The following is a 21,062-nucleotide window of genomic DNA, read 5'->3' as shown; positions in this document are numbered from 1 at the left end:
TGGAAAATTCAGTAGACTGAGCACACATGCAAAATTTCAAAGCACTGATTCTCAATTATTCATAAACATTCCAGAACAGTAAGTGGTGTTGCACACAGGTCTCTCCTCTCTCGCTCCACCACCCCATTGACGCCCCCCCCCTCCGTTTTTGAAGTACAAAATTTTTAGAGTGGAGGAGATATAAGTCTTTACTGATATGCACATTATAAATATAACTAATATTTTAGGAACATGAGCATATTCCCTAAATGTCCTCAAATAGGATCACACGACTTGTGGAAGTTGTCATTAGGATACAAAATGCATACATTAAAACCAAGACTAAATTAATAGTGCAAGTTAGTGTACATAGGTGATTTAGTTAGGAGAATACAAATGTGATTTTGTTTCTAGTAAATTATCCGAATATGCATCTAGAATAGTAAAACACACTGACTGCCTGGGGAAGCCTTATTTGCCAGTAAAGGATATACCTACCCCCAATCCTACTAATCACAGAAACCATATGATAGAGCAATTACATTTTCTTTATCCAAAGAAACCAAAAAACAGAAAAATAAACACCCAAAAAAACAAAACAAAGAAAAACAAACAAAAAAAAACCCATAAACAGATCACAAATCCAGTAGTAATTAACTTTTCAAAATAGAGTATACAAACACAGTGACTAATGAATACTTGGGTATGCTGGTAGCTTTCTATTTTCAGAGCTTTCTGTTGTGATATTTTATTGATAACATATAGTAAATATAATAAGATGCTTCAGCATGGAAGGGTCAGTCGTTAAAAGGACAGAAATGAAACGACCACAAGTTTCATTAGGACCAAAAAGACAAACATTACAATATAGGTATGTCTGTAACAGACAAAAGACATTTCAGATCCATCAATAATTGAAATCAAGTGCCCCCGATTCTGCAACAGCAGACTTCGACCTTTACCAAGAAAGCAAGCCATTAACAGGAGAAAGGCAGCTTAACAGCATGTTCTTATACATTAGCATCGTCCAGCTTAACTGACTAACCTAAGATTATAAAAAGCAGCTTTTACAGAGTAAGCATGTGTAAAGGAAGTATGAGCAAAGAAATACTTTTTTTCCTGTGGCACAAAGGCACAAAAGATCTATACTCGATAACAGCCAAATGGGTTAAATCAAGCTTCAGTATTTAAATGCTTATAATTCCTTTGCACTGCAGAACAGCTTTTGGAATATGGGAATAGAACGTCTAGTGTTAAAAATCCCCTAGAGAATCATAAGTTACAGTGTCAAGGAAAAGTTAAAACAATTTGAAAAAACCCTCAATCATTCACTTAATAATCATACAATTTTTATACTATTCACCTATCATTGTGCTTGAACTGAGGATGTATCATTTATCAAATAGGAGCAGGAGCCTATAAAGCTTTCTGGCTGCCTTTGGATTTAGTCAAAATGAATGCAAACAATCACGTGGGATTCAGCCAAGCAATGACGTTAAATTCTGCTCTGTCAGAAGACAGCATCTGTCAAAGCCCATATTTAAACTGCTGCCTGCCTGTGCAGCAGCTGAAGAACTACAGAATGGATTTTATAGACCAGAATCCTCGGTTAAAACTGCTCAAAACCATTTCTATTACTGCCTAGCAACAATGAAGGAAGGAATAGAGGGAAATCCTATTACTGAAAGCAACTGAACCACTACGCGGTAGCACTCCCTGCTAACATTACCGTTAGAAATATGGATACTGAGGAGAAGAGAACACAGCGCTGCATTGTCCGACAAGGGAAACACCAGATGTAAAAGCTCCAATACATCGGTCGTGAACGCCAGACGGCCCTGATCGGAACAGAAACGAGAACTACTGCCCTTTTGTTTGAAGGATGAACAAAAAGCCCCAAGACAAGGACGACACTTATGAGCAAGGCAGGTAACGCAGCAACGAGCAGACAGATGGACAGATTGGATACTGTGAAAAAGCAATCGCAGGAAGCAGGCTGCTGGGGGATGTGCGCATGTTCGATAGCATCTTTTTTGCTGAAGTGATGGCGTGCCAAAACTATTTTCCGTGGGTATAATCCTCGCACCATAAATGGCCTGACTAAGGAAGGTATGTCAAATCCTTGTGTGTGATATTTGATTGTCTGTTACCTTTTCAGCCATTACATATAATGATCGTTCTCAATTTGCAGAGCCCAGAGATAACATGTCTCTGAACGGGCAGAAAGAATTCTAGCAGGTTTTCCCCTCCCACAGCACAATGTCACTACCTTACACTTACTAAATGCATTGCCTTCAGTCTGCACAAGGTTGGTGTGGCTAGAGAGGAGGGATTAAAGGGATAATGCTGCTACTGTTAATGATTGCTTTTAACTCTGAAATTAAAAACTCAAACCCCTCCAATATAGAAAAAACAGTTAGAAATCCTCTCAAACTAGGTCAGAATTAATCCTTATCTGAAGTAATCTTAAAGCACTGGTAAAATGGTCATGATGTGACACACAGAGCACTGAACCATCAAACCAGACCACACAGTCAAATTACATTGCCTTGAAAGTACCTTCAGACCTTTTTACACTTGCTTTTTTCCCGCCGAAACACAAGCAAAATGTCATCGGGGTAACATCAGCCAAGCATAAACTGGGAGAGTGCAAAAGACTCAACATGATTTAAACCAGCAGCGATGTAATCAGGCACCACATTTTGTAAGTAACATCGGGCTCCACTGACATCCCAGAAGGAAACCTTCAAACACTACACACTCAAAATGGTGAGCACGTAACTTATCTCATGCCATCATTATAATTTCTGTTTAATATGAAAACAATGACTGTTTAACTTTGATTGTAAAATGATATTCCATCTAATTGCAATTCATTTCTGTTTACTGTTGAAATTTAAATACTTTATCCCTAGTGGCAAACAAGATAAATATTTTGCAATACAAGTTTAAGACCTAAATCTATAGAAATTTAATACACCACAGAAAGAAAGTGCTTATCTGCAGAATCTACCAATAAGCTGTAATAAATCACTAAATGTCCATATAAATGTGCTTTCTTTGCCCAAAGCAATGCTAATATGCAATAAAACAAATGTAGCTGGGAAGAGTTCACATATCTAAGGATGCAGCATGCAACAGTCATTGGTTTCAGATCACTTTTAAGACATTTAGAAGGTAAAGTCACTTTCCAGACCTTTTAAAACAGAACATGCTGTCCTCAGGCAATGCTCCTAGAGAAGCATGCCTAGCTAGTGGTGCAACTTTCGGATCTGACATTTAAAAACCTGCGCATCAAACCTCATCCCGAGTACTGTTTTGTGCAAAAGGTTAATGCAGTTTGTAAGTGAACTCAAACACATTACGTGAGGCCTAATATGCAGCCGCTGCTGCTGTTTATCAGAATACCAACTCAGGCTGCCTTTTGAACTCGTCCCTCTAATTAAAGAGTTTGCCCACACAGCTAATCAAAATATGAAAATCCAGGACGTGTGAATGGGAAGTCAAATGCTTCAATCTGCAAAGCTATAATTATAGAGCAGAACTGAAAGTACAAGGATCCGAAACACCAGCAGAGCACAGATCACAAATAAAAATTCAAGAGGCATTCACAGTTTATATATTTGGCATTTGATAATGCATCAGTGACTGCACAGTCAAGCGCCAAAAATGAAGTAGACCTATTATAAATCATATCTTCAAAATGCAGAGCTACATGCAGCAACATACTTCCAGAGGACAAGGTGATTATACAGAGAGACCTTTTGCTATACCTGGGCTTTTTTTACCTACTGCAGTTGGTACCTGTTCATAAGCCTTCTGTGAAATGAAATTTTAAATACCTGGGCAAAAGCAGTAATGCTCTAACCCTAATTAAAAAGTGAGAGGAAAACAATATTTTTATGATACTATTCGATGGTGTTTTAATATATATTGCTAACTGCTTACATTATTTGTAAACAATGAATCCTAACATGTAGTACTTTTTTAAAGGAGCAATTGCTATTGCTGTATTTCAAATGTTTAATACCCACTGTATATTTTGAACTTTTACACCTGAATTACAAAGAAAATCAGACACAAGGTTATTTGGTTTTTTCAGTTAATATTTTTGTGAAGCTGAGAAACAGATGTGGGTCCTTCCCCTATCCATGAAATGCCTTTTTAAAGGGTAGAGACCGAGGATTTTCTAGGAAACCCCCACCTTGAAAAAATCAAGAAAACATGTAAGTGAGAAATGACTCTCTTGAAATGTCTTATTATGCTAGCTGGTCCCTCACTGTGAAACTTATCTTAACATGCACAATGTGCACATGTAGCCGTACAAAAAAAAAAAAATTTCAGCCATTACAACTGCCTTTCCTGGGACACTTTTTCAGTGCATCATGGAAAGACAGCACCTGAAAACAGTTTTCAGTGTACACAAATATTTACATAACTTAAAGATTCTCACTGTCGTGTATTGCCATATGGAAGTAGTGCACAACAAACCACTACCTCAGTTAAAAATTAAACAGAGATTAGTAGTACAGTGCAGATTTGCTGAAGTATTTGCATCTAATGACTGCAGTTTTAGAAGTGGAACAATTCAGTGTGACAGAAGTAATCCAGATTCTAGCTGCTACTCCACATTCATGAAATTCTGGTTTTGACTTTCTTCCCAAACTGCATACACATGCAAAGGAATGATAATTAATCAAATATTCCCCCTGCTGCCCTCCAAACTGGTATCAAACAATTAATTTCCCTGAAATCTAGGCTACCCTTTGAAGTGACATTTATGTTTGCTTATGCAGAGATATTCTTCCAAATAGCTGAGCGTTCATTTAAAACTCAGTGCACACTGCAGAGAAACTAAAAGTTATCAGTTTTGAGAGCAGGTTTTTATTTCCTAAGCATGCAAAAGCAGGTGCAAGTGGTCAGATAAGCTAAGTCTTCTACATTCGGGGCTTATTTTCTTTTACATAAGGATAATGTCTAGGTTAAAGCAGTATAAAAAGAGTGGCGTGGAATTTCAGGATAAATCTCAAGCTGCATGCTTTAGACACACGTTTATCATCTGTAGACTGGAAAATAATTTTTAGAGAGACAGCACAGTCTCAGGTGAGTTGCATCAGTCCAAAGCAGTTAAAAAAATTTAATAAAGCAGAAATACTTTCAGTGAGCTTGAGGACAAAATTCATTAATGATGCATAACAGAGCAACAACAGGGAACAGCTTAATAGATCACTGGACAAATATTTTGCTATTTCAGAAAGAATTAAGGAGCAGCATCACCTTTTTAGATACGTTTACATTGTCACAAACCATAGTTAAAATTCCCACTTACTTGCTCCTCCTAGTGGAGGTTAACAACAGAGACAATTCCGACTCTGCAATACTACTTCCCCCTTGCTTCCAAATATTGTGCATGAGGCATCTTCTGCATACACGTTTTGTTTAGATATAAAACTGACATAGAGTAATTAAAATAAAGCTCGGTTATACATCTCTCCCTACCCTTTTGAAATACAAATTTTCCCTTACATGAACCAGGCAGATTGAGTGTTGTCACACATACAATTTAATGATATATTATTTGACTGCCATCTCATCCTCAATTACTCCCTTATAATGTAAAATCCTGTAATTTCCCATATAACATGTCACTTAGTTTTAAAATGCAGAAATTAATCCAAATATTGGTTCTAGAAGATAGCATAGCAATTAATAAATTGCACATTTATATTAGAAATAGCATTTTCTATGGACTCTTGTTCAATTGTCATCCTTTTTCCTATACAAAACCCTAGGGCCCAGAAATAAATTAGAGCAAATTGAGAATCACAAACGAATTGCTACTGTGCAGTGAAAGGTTCATTTACAAGATGATGTGATCAGCTTTTAATATGCAGCATCATGAAGCTGCCATATTGACTCTGCTCTTGAATATGAAAAAAATTTAAGAGAAAATGAAGCACAGACTACTTTGGCACTTTTTCCTACAGTTACAGCTGCTGGTAACAATACTTGAAATTTCTGTACGATACCAGAAGGATAGTAGTACATATAAATTTACAGGGGAGGCGGGGGGGGGGAAATCACGTTCATCAGACAGTTTGCCAGAAACTTAGCGCTGCGTAATTTTGCTTCCAGTTAATATGAACATTTACCTATGTTCTCTGCCTACCAAAAAATCAACAGCATTGTTTTACATCAACTGCATATGAGCCTGGCACAACAGCCAAGCGTTCCATTCAATATTTTCCTTCATCATGGAGCAGAAGGGTAAAGGTGCCTGAAAGGTGACCGAAAATGTTATCCTGTGTTACCATCTGAGGGCTGTGCAGTGAGGTTACTGGACCCTGAAAATTAATTTTGACAGGTGCATCTTCTCATTGACTTTCTGAACACAGTTGGGGCCGGTGGAAACATGCCAAGCACTGTACTGTGACTAACGCAACTCTGCCATGATCAACCTTGCGCCGTCTGTCCCACCATCAACGCATGACCATTTTACAAAAAAGGTTTTTAAACTGTGAGCTGTACTAGCCTCTGCATGTCAAATCAATTTTAATTAATGCCAATAAAGCTTCCATCTGGTATCAAGGCCTTTTCATTCAGTCCTTCTCAAACACCGTAGAAGGATTTCACAGTCAGTATACATGAAGCTATTTATGCCTACTTCACACTTTTTCTGTTAACATGATCAATTTTTTTTTTTCTTTATCTTTGGTACCCAGGATGTTTGTCAAAACTTTTACCATGAAAAAAAAGCATTTTTAAAAACTAACAGATCAAGGCAACTTCAATCATAAAACAAAGTTGGCTTTGAGCATAAAATTGAACCTTGTTTATACCAGCATGGGCTATTGTTTTTTAAAAAAAAAACCAAACTGAACTCCATTTTATTTTTATATCTACTTTCTCACTGTAACCTTTTATAAGCATGTAAGAGTAAAGATTTCTTTTTTTTTTTTTTATTCTTTGCAGAGCAAGCCATTTGCAGACGATTACTCGACAAGAACAAAAGAAAATGAATACCAAAGAATAGCAGTGGATTAAAAAACGATCAGAAAAGCATTTTGCTTGGCCATTGTCTCATATCCCATCATTGGATTCTCACAACATGCTTCAGTGGAGAAGACGACACTGCTGCTTTGCAAAGATGACCTGGAATACCAAAAGGTCTCTGTTTCGCACCCATCTTATTGGCCTGATCTCTCTTGTATTTCTTTTTGCTGTGTTTCTGTTCTTTAATCACCACGACTGGCTGCCAGGCAGGGCTGGATTCAAAGAAAATCCCATGGCTTACACTATACGAGGATTTAGGTCTACAAAAAGCGAGACAAACCACAGCTCTCTAAGGAATGTGTGGAAAGACGCTGTACCTCAGACGCTCAGGCCTCAAACAGTCACCAACTCCAACAACACGGACCTGTCATTGCAAGGAGTAACTGGTTTGGAAAATACACTCAGTGCCAATGGAAGTGTTTACAACAAAAAAGGTACCGGGCATCCAACCTCGTATCATTTCAAATACATCATCAACGAGCCTGAGAAATGCCAAGAGAAGACCCCTTTTCTAATATTACTCATAGCTGCAGAGCCGGGACAAGTGGAAGCTAGACAAGCTATTCGACAAACTTGGGGTAATGAAAGCCTGACACCTGGCATCCAGATTGTTCGTATTTTTTTGCTGGGGTTAAGCATCAAGATTAATGGATACCTCCAACGTACCATACTAGAGGAGAGCAGACAGTACCATGACATCATTCAACAAGAGTATTTAGACACCTACTATAATTTAACCATTAAAACTCTGATGGGAATGAACTGGGTTGCATCTTATTGTCCACATGTTCCATACGTTATGAAAACTGACAGTGATATGTTTGTCAATACTGAATATTTAATACACAAGCTTCTGAAACCAGAGCTCCCTCCTAGGCACAAGTATTTCACAGGTTATTTAATGAGAGGATATGCACCTAATAGGAACAAAGACAGTAAGTGGTATATGCCACCTGATTTGTACCCAAGTGAACGTTACCCTGTATTCTGCTCTGGAACTGGTTATGTTTTTTCTGGAGATTTAGCAGAAAAAATCTTTAAAGTCTCCTTAAGCATCAGACGTTTACATTTAGAGGATGTATACGTGGGGATCTGTCTTGCCAAGCTACGAATTGACCCTATGCCTCCACCCAATGAGTTTGTCTTCAATCACTGGCGAGTTTCTTACTCCAGCTGTAAATATAGCCACCTAATTACCTCCCATCAGTTCCAACCTAGTGAACTGATCAAATACTGGAACCACTTACAACAAAATAAGCACAATGCCTGTGCCAATGCAGCAAAAGAAAAAGCAGGCAGGTATCGCCATCGTAAACTGCACTAGAAAGACGGACAACGCTCCCTCTGTCAAATGTACTCCATGTGCAATTTGTAAATACCGCTGAACGCATGTACAGTGAAAATGGATGAGCTTAATGGGACAGCCTTTAGTTGATCCCCATCACATAGTGGAGTCTGAAAATTATTTTTTTAAGTTAAAAAAAGTATAGTTCTTGATAACACTAATATTATGAAACCATAACCAAAAGGTTTTCCCAACAAATTTTAGGAAAAAAAAGACGACCGTATATAAAGATTTTTGTGTTAATGTGCAATAATAAGCATGCACACTTTGGTGGTACAATTGCTGATTTATGTGCCAATAAAATATAATTGAGCATATTTTCCACACTAAAATTTTCTTTTTAAAAAATGCATTCATAGCTCTAGTTCTTTTCAATGTGATGATTTCTTGTTATCTAGAATTGGTATAAAATGCACAAAGGGCAAATGATTTCTACTTTCAAATACCACACTAAAATTATTATACACATTAATGTACAATAAATTTAGCAATGTCACATTTAAAATTTGGTAAGATACTACACCAATGACCTCTGAAACACTAAGAAAGTACTTCCTTAAAGGAGGTCTGGTTTCAGGAAGGTTGTTTATTTTGGTTCGGAAAAAGGGATAAATGAAATCAAAGTTGCAAAAACTGCCGCTTTGCACATCACTTTCGGAAACACAAGCAATGTTCTAGATTCAACCGTAGAGACAACTAGATTCTCCTCAGAGAGCTGACTAAAAGTTACTTATTCTCTAGAAGTCATAGGGCAGGCTCCTAAAGTCCACTGCCAAGTAACATTCATCTTGGCGTCTTCATGCAAATTCATTGAATCTGCTATTAATTTCCTTACATAACTTCAAGGCAGCTCAAAAGTTTATAAAAAATGCAAAATGGAACTTCAGGTCTTTCACTGTAGTTTCAAAACAGTCTCGTTTGGTGGAAAGGGGGAGAAAACCAACCAAGTCTTCAATGATTTTGCTTTCCCCCCGCCTACCAAAACCAAAGGATCATTCTAGTGAAAAATAGGTCTGCTAGAGAAAACTAAGCCACACACCTTACTTTATAGGTAGGGAAGACAAGGTCATAATCAGATTGAGATTTCCAGATAGTGATATGGGCGAGAAGAAAACCTAAGCAATTTTAAAAATTAAAGCCACAACATGTACCACTAAAAAATTTTGAGAAGTAGGCTATTTACAGGTTTCCAGTTTTTTAACAAACAGAACTCAAAGCATATTTTCCAACAGTTACAGCAAGGTTGTATCAGATTCAGGTTATTACTGTTTGTCACAGTGCCAGGGTAAACAATACCCACCTCTGATTTAGCAGCACATGATGCAACTGTGATTCATTTTCTGTTTGACTGGGACTTTTTAATTGGATAAAATACAAATATTTGATGTACTTTTATTATTTAATAAAATTGATTATATTTATGGTCTTCAGACTTCACTTTTTATGGGAAGGCTACTCAGAAAGAAATATATTTCTAGCTTTAGCATTACTTGACTTTTCTAGTGTTCCCTAGTTCTTAAAGCCTAGTTTTCATACCATCCACAATACAGAGATCACAGCACATTTTCTTTCTTTGTAATGAAAAGACAGATCATATTACTGAGCACTCTCAGCAGCCTTAAGACTGTCTGTATGCAGGAACTTACACAGACTGAACTGCACTGAAGCAATTCTAGGAGTTCCTATTGAAGATGGGTATGGTGATCCTCCACTAAATTTTGTCATCTGCTGTATTTGAGGTATGATAATTGTACGTTTGTGCATTTCCAAGATACCTCAATTTGTAGAAACGTCTGTTTCTGGGGAAAGTAAATGTGTGTAAAAATAGTAACTCTCTGCACACGAGATTTCTCCAACTATATTGAAAGTGCATCCACTTAAGTTCATGTGATGACTATTGGCATTCACGTGACACAGCGATGCAAGCTGCATTAGAATTAGTCTTTGGGAGCATTCTTTCAACACCCATTTGTAGTTGCCTTCACACTCAGTCTACCTGCTTCCTTCCAGGTAACTCAGGCTACAGTTAATACCCCAGCTGAAAGCCACCTGGCTTAAGTTAACTATATGCAAACTTTACACAATTGTGCAAGGTTTAGACAACCAGTGGGAATGTCGAAAGCCAGCTGCTAGTCAAGGGTATTCAGTCTGGAAGATGTACAGTCCCATAAGTGGCCTGGAGTAATGCTGGCCAAGAACACAGTCCATTCTCTTGGAGAGAACTTCAACACTGGTCCTTCCCTGCCTTCAGCATTTTCAAGCTAGACTGTAATGTACCCTGCTTGGATTTCACCAATTCTGGCTAGTTCAAAATGCTGTTACTGGCTTCTGGGTATAGTCCAAGAAGTTAATAACTAAACCTTAAATAGTTTGGCACTTGAATCACAAAGTTTGGCAGTCAAACAACCTCTCGGGTACTCCACTTTGGAGCTCATGCATGATGCTGATCTGCCCAAGCTTGGCAGAATTATGGTACAATGCCTACGAGTTCAGTATATCACACTTCTTGCTAGTTAAAATACTAGTGAGAAGTATAAGATGTTAAACAAAAAAGCCATTTTTAATGCCCTTTTACGGGTCCAACATAATGTTTAAAAATTTGTATTAATGTTTGGGTATAAGTTGAAGATACTCTGTAACTATATTTGAATACTATCAAGTATTCAGTAGCCAAAGGCTACTTAAATAATTTCTATCCAAGTACTGTTTCCTTGCTCTGTTCATTACAGAGCTTTAAGCAGGAGGGACAATTTGTAGGATGAAATATGCAGTTAAGGAATGAAAGATCTGCATTCCATTCTCTGAATGTTTTTTACTGTTTTCTAGCTTGTGTTTAAGCTATTTGCTCACTCTACTAGATTATAAACGGTTCATGTTAAAAATAATGCAATAATTATTTATATCATTAAAATCTTACAAGTTCTCTCACTTCCTTTCCCCTATAAAGCAAGACAAAAAATGCATTTTCATTAGCAATAGGATACAAGCTTGTGTCTAAAAGTCTAACATGTCTGCAATGCAGTAAAAAAAAAAAGAATGTAAGTAGTTTACTTATTGAGGTATAGAAGTTTGTATAATATTTGCTTTAAATGTTTTGTTTCTCTGTGCTTCAGGTTGAAAATAAATACAAAAAGTCATGACAAAACTTACTATAGAGAAAAAGGCAACATTATCAGTACCCATCATTAGGCAAAGAAAAACCCTAGAAAAGTGAAGAATGGTAACAAAACTCAGAAATTGAAATTCTATAATTTTTCCCTATTCATTTAACTTCATTTAGAGATTTACACATTGATAATAGCTGACTAAAAGGAAGTCCCACAAAAAATTGTTATTCACTAACAACAGAAGTGTTTCTTTCACATCTGTAATTAAATCAGTGATGTGGGTTATTTTGCAGATCACACATCACTAGATGTGACCTTGGAAAATGCACAAGTACAGGTTTTGGTGTAATACAACTGATCCTACCCCCAGCCATTGACAGCTTTTTTCATGTGTAAAGTTCACGATCTGTTCTAGTCTGAAAAATATTACAGGTAAAGGTACTTCCAAGCCTCAGTGGTTGGTCTGAGGGGGAAAAAAACATCCATTAAGATCTTCACTTAAATGTTATAAATTATTTTTATATACTGTGAATTTGAAATTATATGATGGCAGTGATGTAAAAGAGGAGACAGACTGGCATTCAGGTTAACCTTACTAGAACAGCAACTTGAAAATTGCCTTTCTTTGCAATGCAGTAATTTAAAATGTGTCAGTCCATATTTGCAAAATATTTTCAGAATATATTAACTTGTTAAAATATGCATTAGCTGCCTCAAAATCCATGCTAAGTCAGGCACTGGAGGGGTGGGAAGCACCTAGAAGTCATATACTTTAGGCTGCCCCTCATCCCTACTGATTTTCCTGACATGTTAACACAATCCCCAAACATACTTCGATCTAAAATACCTACATAATCCCACAGTGCAAGAAAATCTTATCTCTTGAATGAATACTTATTGCAGTGTGTGAAAACTTCCTAGGAGGAGATGAGAGAGAGGGAAGATGTTAATATAGAAGCTACTACTTCTTACATTTGCGTTATGAGTAAGAACAAGCTTGCAACTGATTTGCAAAAGCATCATGAATTGTTTACGTGTTTTTCCGATTTTAAAACTAATTTCTCAATCCCTGTTTTATGATGTCAAATGGCACAAATAAATACTTAATTACACTACAGTAACTACACGTATCAAATTTGAAGAGCATTATCCTTTTTATTTCAGATTGTTCTTCCAAAACAGCATGCGTTCGGGTGGAACACAGTCTCACCGTTGCTGATCACACTAATTTCAGATTGCAGATCTTACCCAATAGACACGGCACTTGCTGTATTGCTACAGATTACCCAGTCCCGCCTCCCTTCTCCAGCTCTGCTTTGCAAGACCTAGCCACTCTGCGAGGGGAGCAGGGGGGAAGGAAGGAGGCAGGGAAGCTGCACCACCGGCTATGCAAGGCTGCACTGTGAAAATGTAGGTCAGAAAGGAGAGAACATTGTCTTTCCTTTGTACCCACAGCAAGAGTGAAGTCAAAGGCATTCTGGGGTGGGGGGAGGGCTGTGCAGAACAACTTCTTACAGCAGGTCAGTTAAAAAAGCACTTGAATGTCAGAAAACAGAAGACAAACTAAAAACGCAGCAGCTGATCAACACCACACAGGTTGAAAAAATATAGGGCAGGCTCAGTGATAAGGGAAAGCATTTGAAGTGAGGCCAAATTACTAAGCAGGATCTGAATTTCTAGTGGTAACTGTTTGCACTTCTTCCAATCCAGAGTGAATAAAAATTAGGTAAATCCATTCTTCTAACAAGATTTTTAGTTTGTGATTGCAGTCCATGTTTTTTTATTGTGGCCTGAACCAAAGTAATTACAAGACATGACACGACAGCATGAATAGCAGGTCAGTAAGTCCACAGAGAGTATTTTACATATAGAAATGTCAGTGCATAGTCAAACCAAAAGCAAAGAAAACTAGAACGCTTCTGTTTAGGATTTACATTTAATTTTCAAAAAAAAGAGTTAATTCCAGTCTTCATCTGTCCCTGGTTAACTCTAAAGAAATCTGGCCTAGTAGAATATCATACTTTCCTTTCACAGTTAAATGACTGCAAAGGAATTTAGCTGAACATGGGATATGGATGAAAACTACCACGTTGCTGTTCTGGTATTACCATGGCAACAGTTAGAAGAGCTCTCTTAAGCATTTAAATCTGACAGTTTTCATGATAACGTTAACTGGATGATAGTAATGATGCATTTTGGTTCATGAGCTAACTGCAGTGTAACTCAAACCACAGGGTATGAACCATTCCCTTTGCTTTTCTCAAGATTATGCTTGTGGTCAAAACATTCTGACCGAGGCAGTAACCTTGAATTACCACTCTCAAAAAACCCCCAGTCCCTCCAGCACAGGGAGTACTCATGGCTTAAAGCTTTATGTACTCTCAAAGGTTTCCATCTGAACGCTTAAGTTGTGCACAGTTGGTGTACAGGATGGTCAAGACTGCTAAAATCGTTGACAGGATTTTTCTCAAAGGACTTTCATTCTCCTGGGAAGGCTTGAGAGAATATGCTTATAAAGAGTGAACTGAATTGCTGCTGCTATCTTCCAGATATCAGTTGCCCCAGAAAGGAGGAGGAGAAGGAGGAAAACGCTGTTTTTCTACAGTCTTTATCAGTTTGTAACCAATATACACTTTTTAAAGTAAGAAAACACTGCAAGCTGCTTTACCTCACTGGAGGCCAAGTTATACTGAAGAATATACAAGTATGCCTCTAAGCATATGCATCAGAACAAGCGCATCCATTTCCTTTTAACCCATTTAGCTTTATCTAATATTATTGACATTTCAACTGCTTAATAGGAATATTCAGTGAACCACTCACTCTGATCTCCCAGATGCCCAGTGTGGGCATAATAGAGGAGTCTCTTTTTCTTACCTCATTAGAAAGCAGTGTGTAAAACACGTTTCTCATCCTATCATTTTAAGGATACTTGTTTTGATATTGTCTTGCAATTAATTCAACTGAAAAAGATGAGGAAACTGAGAACAGTGTGAAATCCTTAAAGGTTTAGAAAATCCCAAGATGTCAAAAATCAGACTAGAGGAAATAGCCATGCCTAAAGATAAAAAGTCCTCAGAGAGTTAAGTATCACAGTTCTTTCCCTCTTAACACTTTTTGAAGTTTTGTATTAAAATAAAAAATTGAAAACATGCATTCACCATAAAAACACCAAATCCCTCCACTCTTGAAAAAACCACAACCCACCACATCTTTTCTTGTGGAAGGGTCAAGCGTTCCTGCATTTCAGTAAGCTCAAAGCTTAAAACAAGAAAAACCAACTGCCACACGAAGTCCTTTGTAAATGAAATACCAAAGTCACCAAGGAAAACTAAAACGTTGCTCACTGCCTTTACTAAATATTTAGCATATCCTGCATTTAAATAAGGTGAGGTCTAAAAAATATTTTGAGAATAAGAGATATTCAAGGTTTTATCCAGGATTTCTATGTCACTGTCACTTCCAAAAGAAGCATGAATTTAGTGTAAAAAAAAATCTATGTCATAATTTAAGCCTGTTGTGACATAACACACAGGTTGATGCAAGATGATAAAACAAAAACGAAACACTGGAAAACACCATCTGTGAGTCAGTCAAAAATTTAGTACTGCTACTTAATGCAAATGCCAGGCTTTTTATAGGCATTCCTCCAAAGTCCACCTAGGCATTGATTTTTGTAGACATAAAAATTCAACTCAATTATCCAGCCTTCTGAATCAGGAGAATAACCAATTTCCCATTGTATTATCTTTGAATAATTTAAAGTATTGTATTTTACTGATTGTTTTTTAATGTAGAAAAGGGTATCATTTTTATGTCCCAATAATTTTAAGGAACAAGATTACAATTCAGAGGTACTCCTAACATTACTTAAGACTCTAAAATAAAAGTAAATATCATGTACATACCTGAGGGGACAACCAACACATCTGTTCCTCAAAAAGCAAATTACAAAGCTTATGCTGAGTGTATGCTGAGGCATACCAAAGGGGAAAAAAAAACAAGAACAAAAACCAACAAACCCACGGAAACGACATTGTTTCTATATAAATGTTATCTTCAACAGAAAAGTATTTTCAATAATGCCTATATTAATGTCATGAGAAAATTCTGTCTTTCAAATCTGAAATTATTTTCAGAACTTGATGCAGCAGATTACTTCTACCATTTCACCAAATTTGAGATGGTTTACCTATTTTGGAAGTTAACCATATTACTTAAAAATGCTAATCTTTTTCCTGAATTCTCAAAATGGTAAAAAATAAATAACAATTAGAGGAAGAATGATAGGTAACAGTTCTTTTACTTTACAAAAATTATAATTTATTCAGATTTAGAAGCCATAGTTACTACTTCATACTATCCAGCTGTGAATTATCCCCTTTTTAGAAGTTGGCAAGTTAGCTTGCTACATCCAGTAAAGGTATGATTTTCTTTCTAATCAAAATTCAGTTGAGAAATGGACACTACAAACAACCTGAGGTATCCAACTTTCATTAAAGTTAATAAAGGAATGATAGCCTTCTGCCAATACTCTGGGGGCTTTAAGCTGGAGTAAAATACAATGCTGCCATAATCATTTAAAAATTTGCACTGCCTGGGTCCCTCAACCATTTTTAAATTATTTTTTTTTTTGCTCTACAACTTCCTTATTTTCTACCTGTAAAAGTTAAACACTGAATGATTTGTTGTCCAATTTCACACCAGCAAAGCAGAATGGAAAAACTAAAGTACACAATTGTATTTCTTCCTTACCCCTCCTGCTATTCATAAAAAAAATTATATACATGAACACATGCTTTCTCTAACATCATCTGCACACATTCCATAAATCGAGCCTTTGAGAAACATTACTTTTGTTGCATCTAAGACGACTCATGACAGCCAAATATTAATGTTTTACCTCTTCCAGTTCTGCGAGATTAGAAGTATCTATTAAACTTCTGTTAAAAAGTTTTCATTGCAGAAGAGATTACATGGAATAAAGGGGTCGTCGTCCCCCTGTCCTCCTGTTTCTTAACACAATATTCTCTTGGACTAGTAAGTATTAGCACCTGAAATACTAACATAATACTGGGATTCATAATACCTTGATTTACTCACAGAACAGATGAATCCTAGAATGTTCATGACAAAACTGATCATAATGAGCATTAAGTGCCTCTTCTTTTTTCTCACCACCCATGTACAACTGAATTGCATAAAGCAGTACATGCTATCATATTCTAGCTAGGATATAGCATAGTACTTTTCCATCAGTTTCAAATGCTGAAAAGAATATACTAGCTGGTACAGCCATTTCAACATATACAAGTATGACCCAGTTTAAAGTTAAGATAAACTGCAGAGTTGCAGGGTGCTCATGCTCTGAAAGGATGGACTGATTCAACCATGCCAGAAGGTGGAGTGGCTTGCCATCACATTGTTTATCATATCCAGATGTATAACGTAAGGTGCTGGATAATTTCTGGGTTTTTTTCTGTGACACTTAGAGACTCTTGGGCAAAAACAGCTTTACATATTTGCTGAACATATTTTACACTGGCTTTGTCAATTACTTGAAGTGAAAAAAAATCATCACAACAAGATGTGTCACCATAGGAGAGAGAGCAAGCTAATAAATTTGGCGTTTAGTTGGTTTCAGTGGCCAATACAGACACAAGAATCCATGTTCACAGTTCATCCCAAACTTTTGGGAAGTCAAAGAAATTGAATTCCATTTATAATGGTCAATAAAGCTTTCTTTTCTTGCTGTCCTACTTCCCTTTGACGATCACCTCTTCACAGCTAAACTTTCTCTCTCAGAGAAATTTCTAACTGGTCTTTTTTTAAACAAGTGAACATTAACGCCTTAAACATCACTTTTTAAGACCCCATTGAGAAGAGATGACACAAGCCTGTCTGGTTCTCATAAATACTGAACTACAGTTTCTCAATTTTCTATACAATTTTTTCAAAGCTTACGAATAAGCTTAACTCCTTTAGATGTCACCAGAGGATTGGTCATATATTGCAGACCAACTCTTTGTTTAACAGTGGCATCAAATGATATCAGAACAATTCAAATTGACTTGTTTCAATGGTTTGCCAGTGCACCAATACAGAATAGACAAAAATCCAGTAAGTATAAATGTTGATTAGTACCTCCCTAAACAGTTGATAGAAGTTATCCAACAATTCAGAAATGTTACCTGATTTTCTCCATTTACTGAAAAGGGTAAGGATAGAACACCGAAATTCACCTGTACAGATTCAACTCTAGGGATGTTTTCATCTGAGACTAAACCATCCTCCATATATGTGGTATGGGAGTAGAAATTACAGATTTACTGTGCTGCTCCTAACTACGTTAAATGAAAGATATAAAAAAACCTCAGTAGAAATACTTCATAATTACTGCCCATTATTCTAAACTTTTAAAATTGAGACACTTCAGTAAGTGTCTCAATTCTATGCACAGAGACAAAAGATGCAAAATCAAGGAAAGCCACACTTCTGGGGAAATACACAGGCAGGACAAGCACCAAAGGAACTGTAAGACAAAATATGCTGCCCTAAGCAGCTTAAGTAAGTAAATGAGATTAATTTTAAGTGGTAGGCTTCAACAGATCAGTTTAAGTACTGGAAATTAGTGTTTCTCTCTATGTAATAACAATTGAAGTGTGAAAGGAGTGACTATGCCCCAAAATAAACACGCTATTAAACATCCACAGCAATTTAATTTCCTACTCCCTTCTCACCTTGAAGACCCCAAACTTGCTACATAAAACTGAAAGCAAAATCAACTACCCTTGGGTTTGCCAAGCTAAATAAAACCAGAGGTCAAAAAGACCTCTGCATCTTTTATTTTTAAATATGCACAGAATAACTGCATTATGAAAATTTTAAAAAGGTACTGAATTCACAGGAAATCCAGAAGATGCTGGAAAACGCACAGCTTTTACAGGCTATTTACTAAACACCATCGTAGTTCTGTATAATCTAGCCATTACTACCTGGACTGAAGAACAATAGTTCAATTTTATTTGTGGCTCTAATTCAGATTAAATCTGTAATCCTATGTGAGCGAGCAGTGCATGCATACAGCACTAAGAAATGGGACCTCAGCACAAGAGATGCAGGAAATGCGTAAGTCAGTCCGGGGAAGCTGCTCCCAAATTTAATGGGCTAACCAATGATCTAAAGGTTTATAAAGATTTAAGTAAAGGTGAGAAGTCAAAGCATATTAATTTAAATGCATTTAATTCCCACATTAATTTTCTAATGCAGGATTAAATTGGCCTTCACTCACTGTAAACCAAGGAAATTAAACTACAGCTAACTAAAGTAATTTTATTCCTAAAGACATCACCAGCCAATGGCAATTTAATGCATTATAACTTACGAGTGTTGATGTTGTACACTTTGGTAATTCGCTTTAATTTGCTTGAGTGCCTTGATCTAGATATAGCCTTAAGGAATACTTGTATATTGCCATATTAGATTGCATCATCCTTTGTATTAAGGAGAAAAGGTTATTTCTGAATGGCAGAACTATGAAGCTCTTGCTTTAACAGGAAAATGGATACGATCATTGAAGACTCTTAACTTCCTAATGACTCCTAGCCACACTCAGGTGGCAACAGCTTCACGCTGGAAAGACCCAAGATATTTAATTACAAATGAAAAATCACTTAAAGTTTTAACCCTTTAAAACAAATCCTGTATTGGGGAGCTCAGCAGCTCCAAGACAAGGCTGGGAGGAAGTTCTAGAAGATCCTTGAATCCCTGAAGGGCACTGACTGACTGAAACTCAAAGGCTACCAGGAAGAAAAAAAGATCTATTTTCAGACAGGGCAGAGGTTCCTCCCCCAAAGTTACACACAGCTATTGCTCTTCGATTAACATATGCTTGAGTGTGAAGGCACTTCCAGAAGTCTATTTATGTGTCACAAAATCCCTAAACAAGATGGGAATCCAGGAAGATCTGATGCTGAAAAAGGCAGATAACTTGTGAACTTAAACTCTTAAATAGCTCCCAGTTCAGCAGCAGGCTGGAGGCTACGACAGCTGAAGATAGGCTGCAGCGGTTAAGAATCAGTTTGTATCAGAGAAGGCCTGTGAATACTGCTAGAAAGCACACAGCATCCCCCGTGAGTCTCTCCTACAGCAGCTTGGTAAGAAGGAATAAGCATGACTTCAGCCAGGGCTTTATCAATGGAAAATAAAAATATTAACATATTAATCAAAAGAACTGAAAACTAACAGAACCCAGATTTAAATAAGCATATATCTTTCTATGTAGAGAAGTACTAAGCTTTAAATTTTTACAGTGAAAAAGAATTAAAAAGCAAAATACAATTCACAGTAACACCTACATTTAAGTATACCAAATTCACTACAGATCAGTGTTAGAGTGAATGAACTATTAATAAAACCAGAATACATCTTTTTCCTCCACCAAGATAACATCACAAAGCACAAGAAGCTTAAAAATGACGGAGCGCACTCCCTCCCCACCAACACAAAAAAAAAAGAAACCCAAAACCCCAAATTTATTACAGAAAGGCATTAGTGCCTTTTTGCAATTTAACTAGAAGCAGAACATTTTCCCCCATCACCTTCAGATTTGCCAGAGAACCTGATTCTACTTCCTTCACCCTTGAGAAAAGAAAACATCTGCCCACCCCATCAGCTTTTAATCTTCTTACAGACAGAATTAATTTAGCTTCCTTGCGGGGAACGTGGTAGGAGAGAAAATTTGCCGAGCCTACTTGAGTCAAAGTGAGTCTTTTGTTTATTAAAAAATAGGGGAGGGGGGGCAACCCCCCAAACATATTTCTTAAAGCTGTGAGCATTCTTTAGTTATGCCACATTTGTGAAATATCAATATATCTTTATGCATTTTAATACAGTTTAAATATGGCTTCACTAAAGAAACATCACTTCACTGAACATAAGGCAGAAACTCCTTGAAGTTTGCCAAATATTAAATGTCAGGTTTATCAATCATTTTCATTCCGCTTATGAGAGGCATCAGAAAAAGCAATATTTCCTTAAAGGTGTGATTCTTATTCATAACTAAGAACTTTCACAAATATTAGTATACTAGTAACTACTGCTTCCAGATAGCACATTCTTGATCTTAACCTGGAGGATGTTGAATACTTATTACCTTTTACATTCTTTTCCTCTCAGCTCCATATAAAGGAGTGATAGAATAATGCTTGAAAATGTTTTCTGTGTACTGTAAATTTCTATCTATAAAATGTTTCCTGCATATGGATTATTGTTGCTCATTTTTTAAAAGGATCTAATACCTATATTTGTATTTGAAAGAACTGCAATTCACACTGTTTGATTATACCAGCCAACTACAGGCAGCCTTCCAGAGAAGAAAATAAAAGGACAAAGAATCTTGCTGAGAACTGCTAAGGGAAGGAATACAAGAAACATACTGAGTATGTGGTCTTGTTGTACAGTACAATAACATGCGTATTAAAGTTACTCTCATTAAATATTTAGTACATCCAAATAAAGGTGAGCAAACTGGCTGATTAGGCTATTCCTTCATTAGTCAGAATGGCACCTGTAACAAA

The 21,062-nt window shown here is 36.7% G+C and overlaps 2 protein-coding genes across 2 annotated transcripts in view; one reads left to right on the top strand and one right to left on the bottom strand.

The window, feature by feature from the left end:
• CDC73 (cell division cycle 73) overlaps nucleotides 1-21,062 on the bottom strand; it is a 110,385-nt gene that overhangs the window by 38,544 nt on the left and 50,779 nt on the right. The window lies entirely within an intron of this gene.
• B3GALT2 (beta-1,3-galactosyltransferase 2) lies at nucleotides 1,519-9,798 on the top strand. The gene is made up of 2 exons (XM_075097201.1): nucleotides 1,519-2,088; nucleotides 6,952-9,798. Exon 2 carries the CDS (start codon nucleotides 7,088-7,090, stop codon nucleotides 8,354-8,356), a length of 1,269 nt encoding a protein of 422 aa, XP_074953302.1. The 5' UTR covers nucleotides 1,519-2,088; nucleotides 6,952-7,087; the 3' UTR covers nucleotides 8,357-9,798.

Source organism: Phalacrocorax aristotelis, chromosome 6, assembly GCF_949628215.1.
Source record: "Phalacrocorax aristotelis chromosome 6, bGulAri2.1, whole genome shotgun sequence".
Taxonomy (NCBI): domain Eukaryota; kingdom Metazoa; phylum Chordata; class Aves; order Suliformes; family Phalacrocoracidae; genus Phalacrocorax; species Phalacrocorax aristotelis.
Note: the sequence above shows the minus strand (reverse complement) of the source record. Positions and strands in the feature narration are given on the sequence as shown.

Coding starts and splice junctions, on each gene's coding strand:
- B3GALT2 (XM_075097201.1), top strand. CDS start 7,088: ATGCTTCAGTGGAGAAGACGACACTGCTGCTTTGCAAAGATGACCTGG.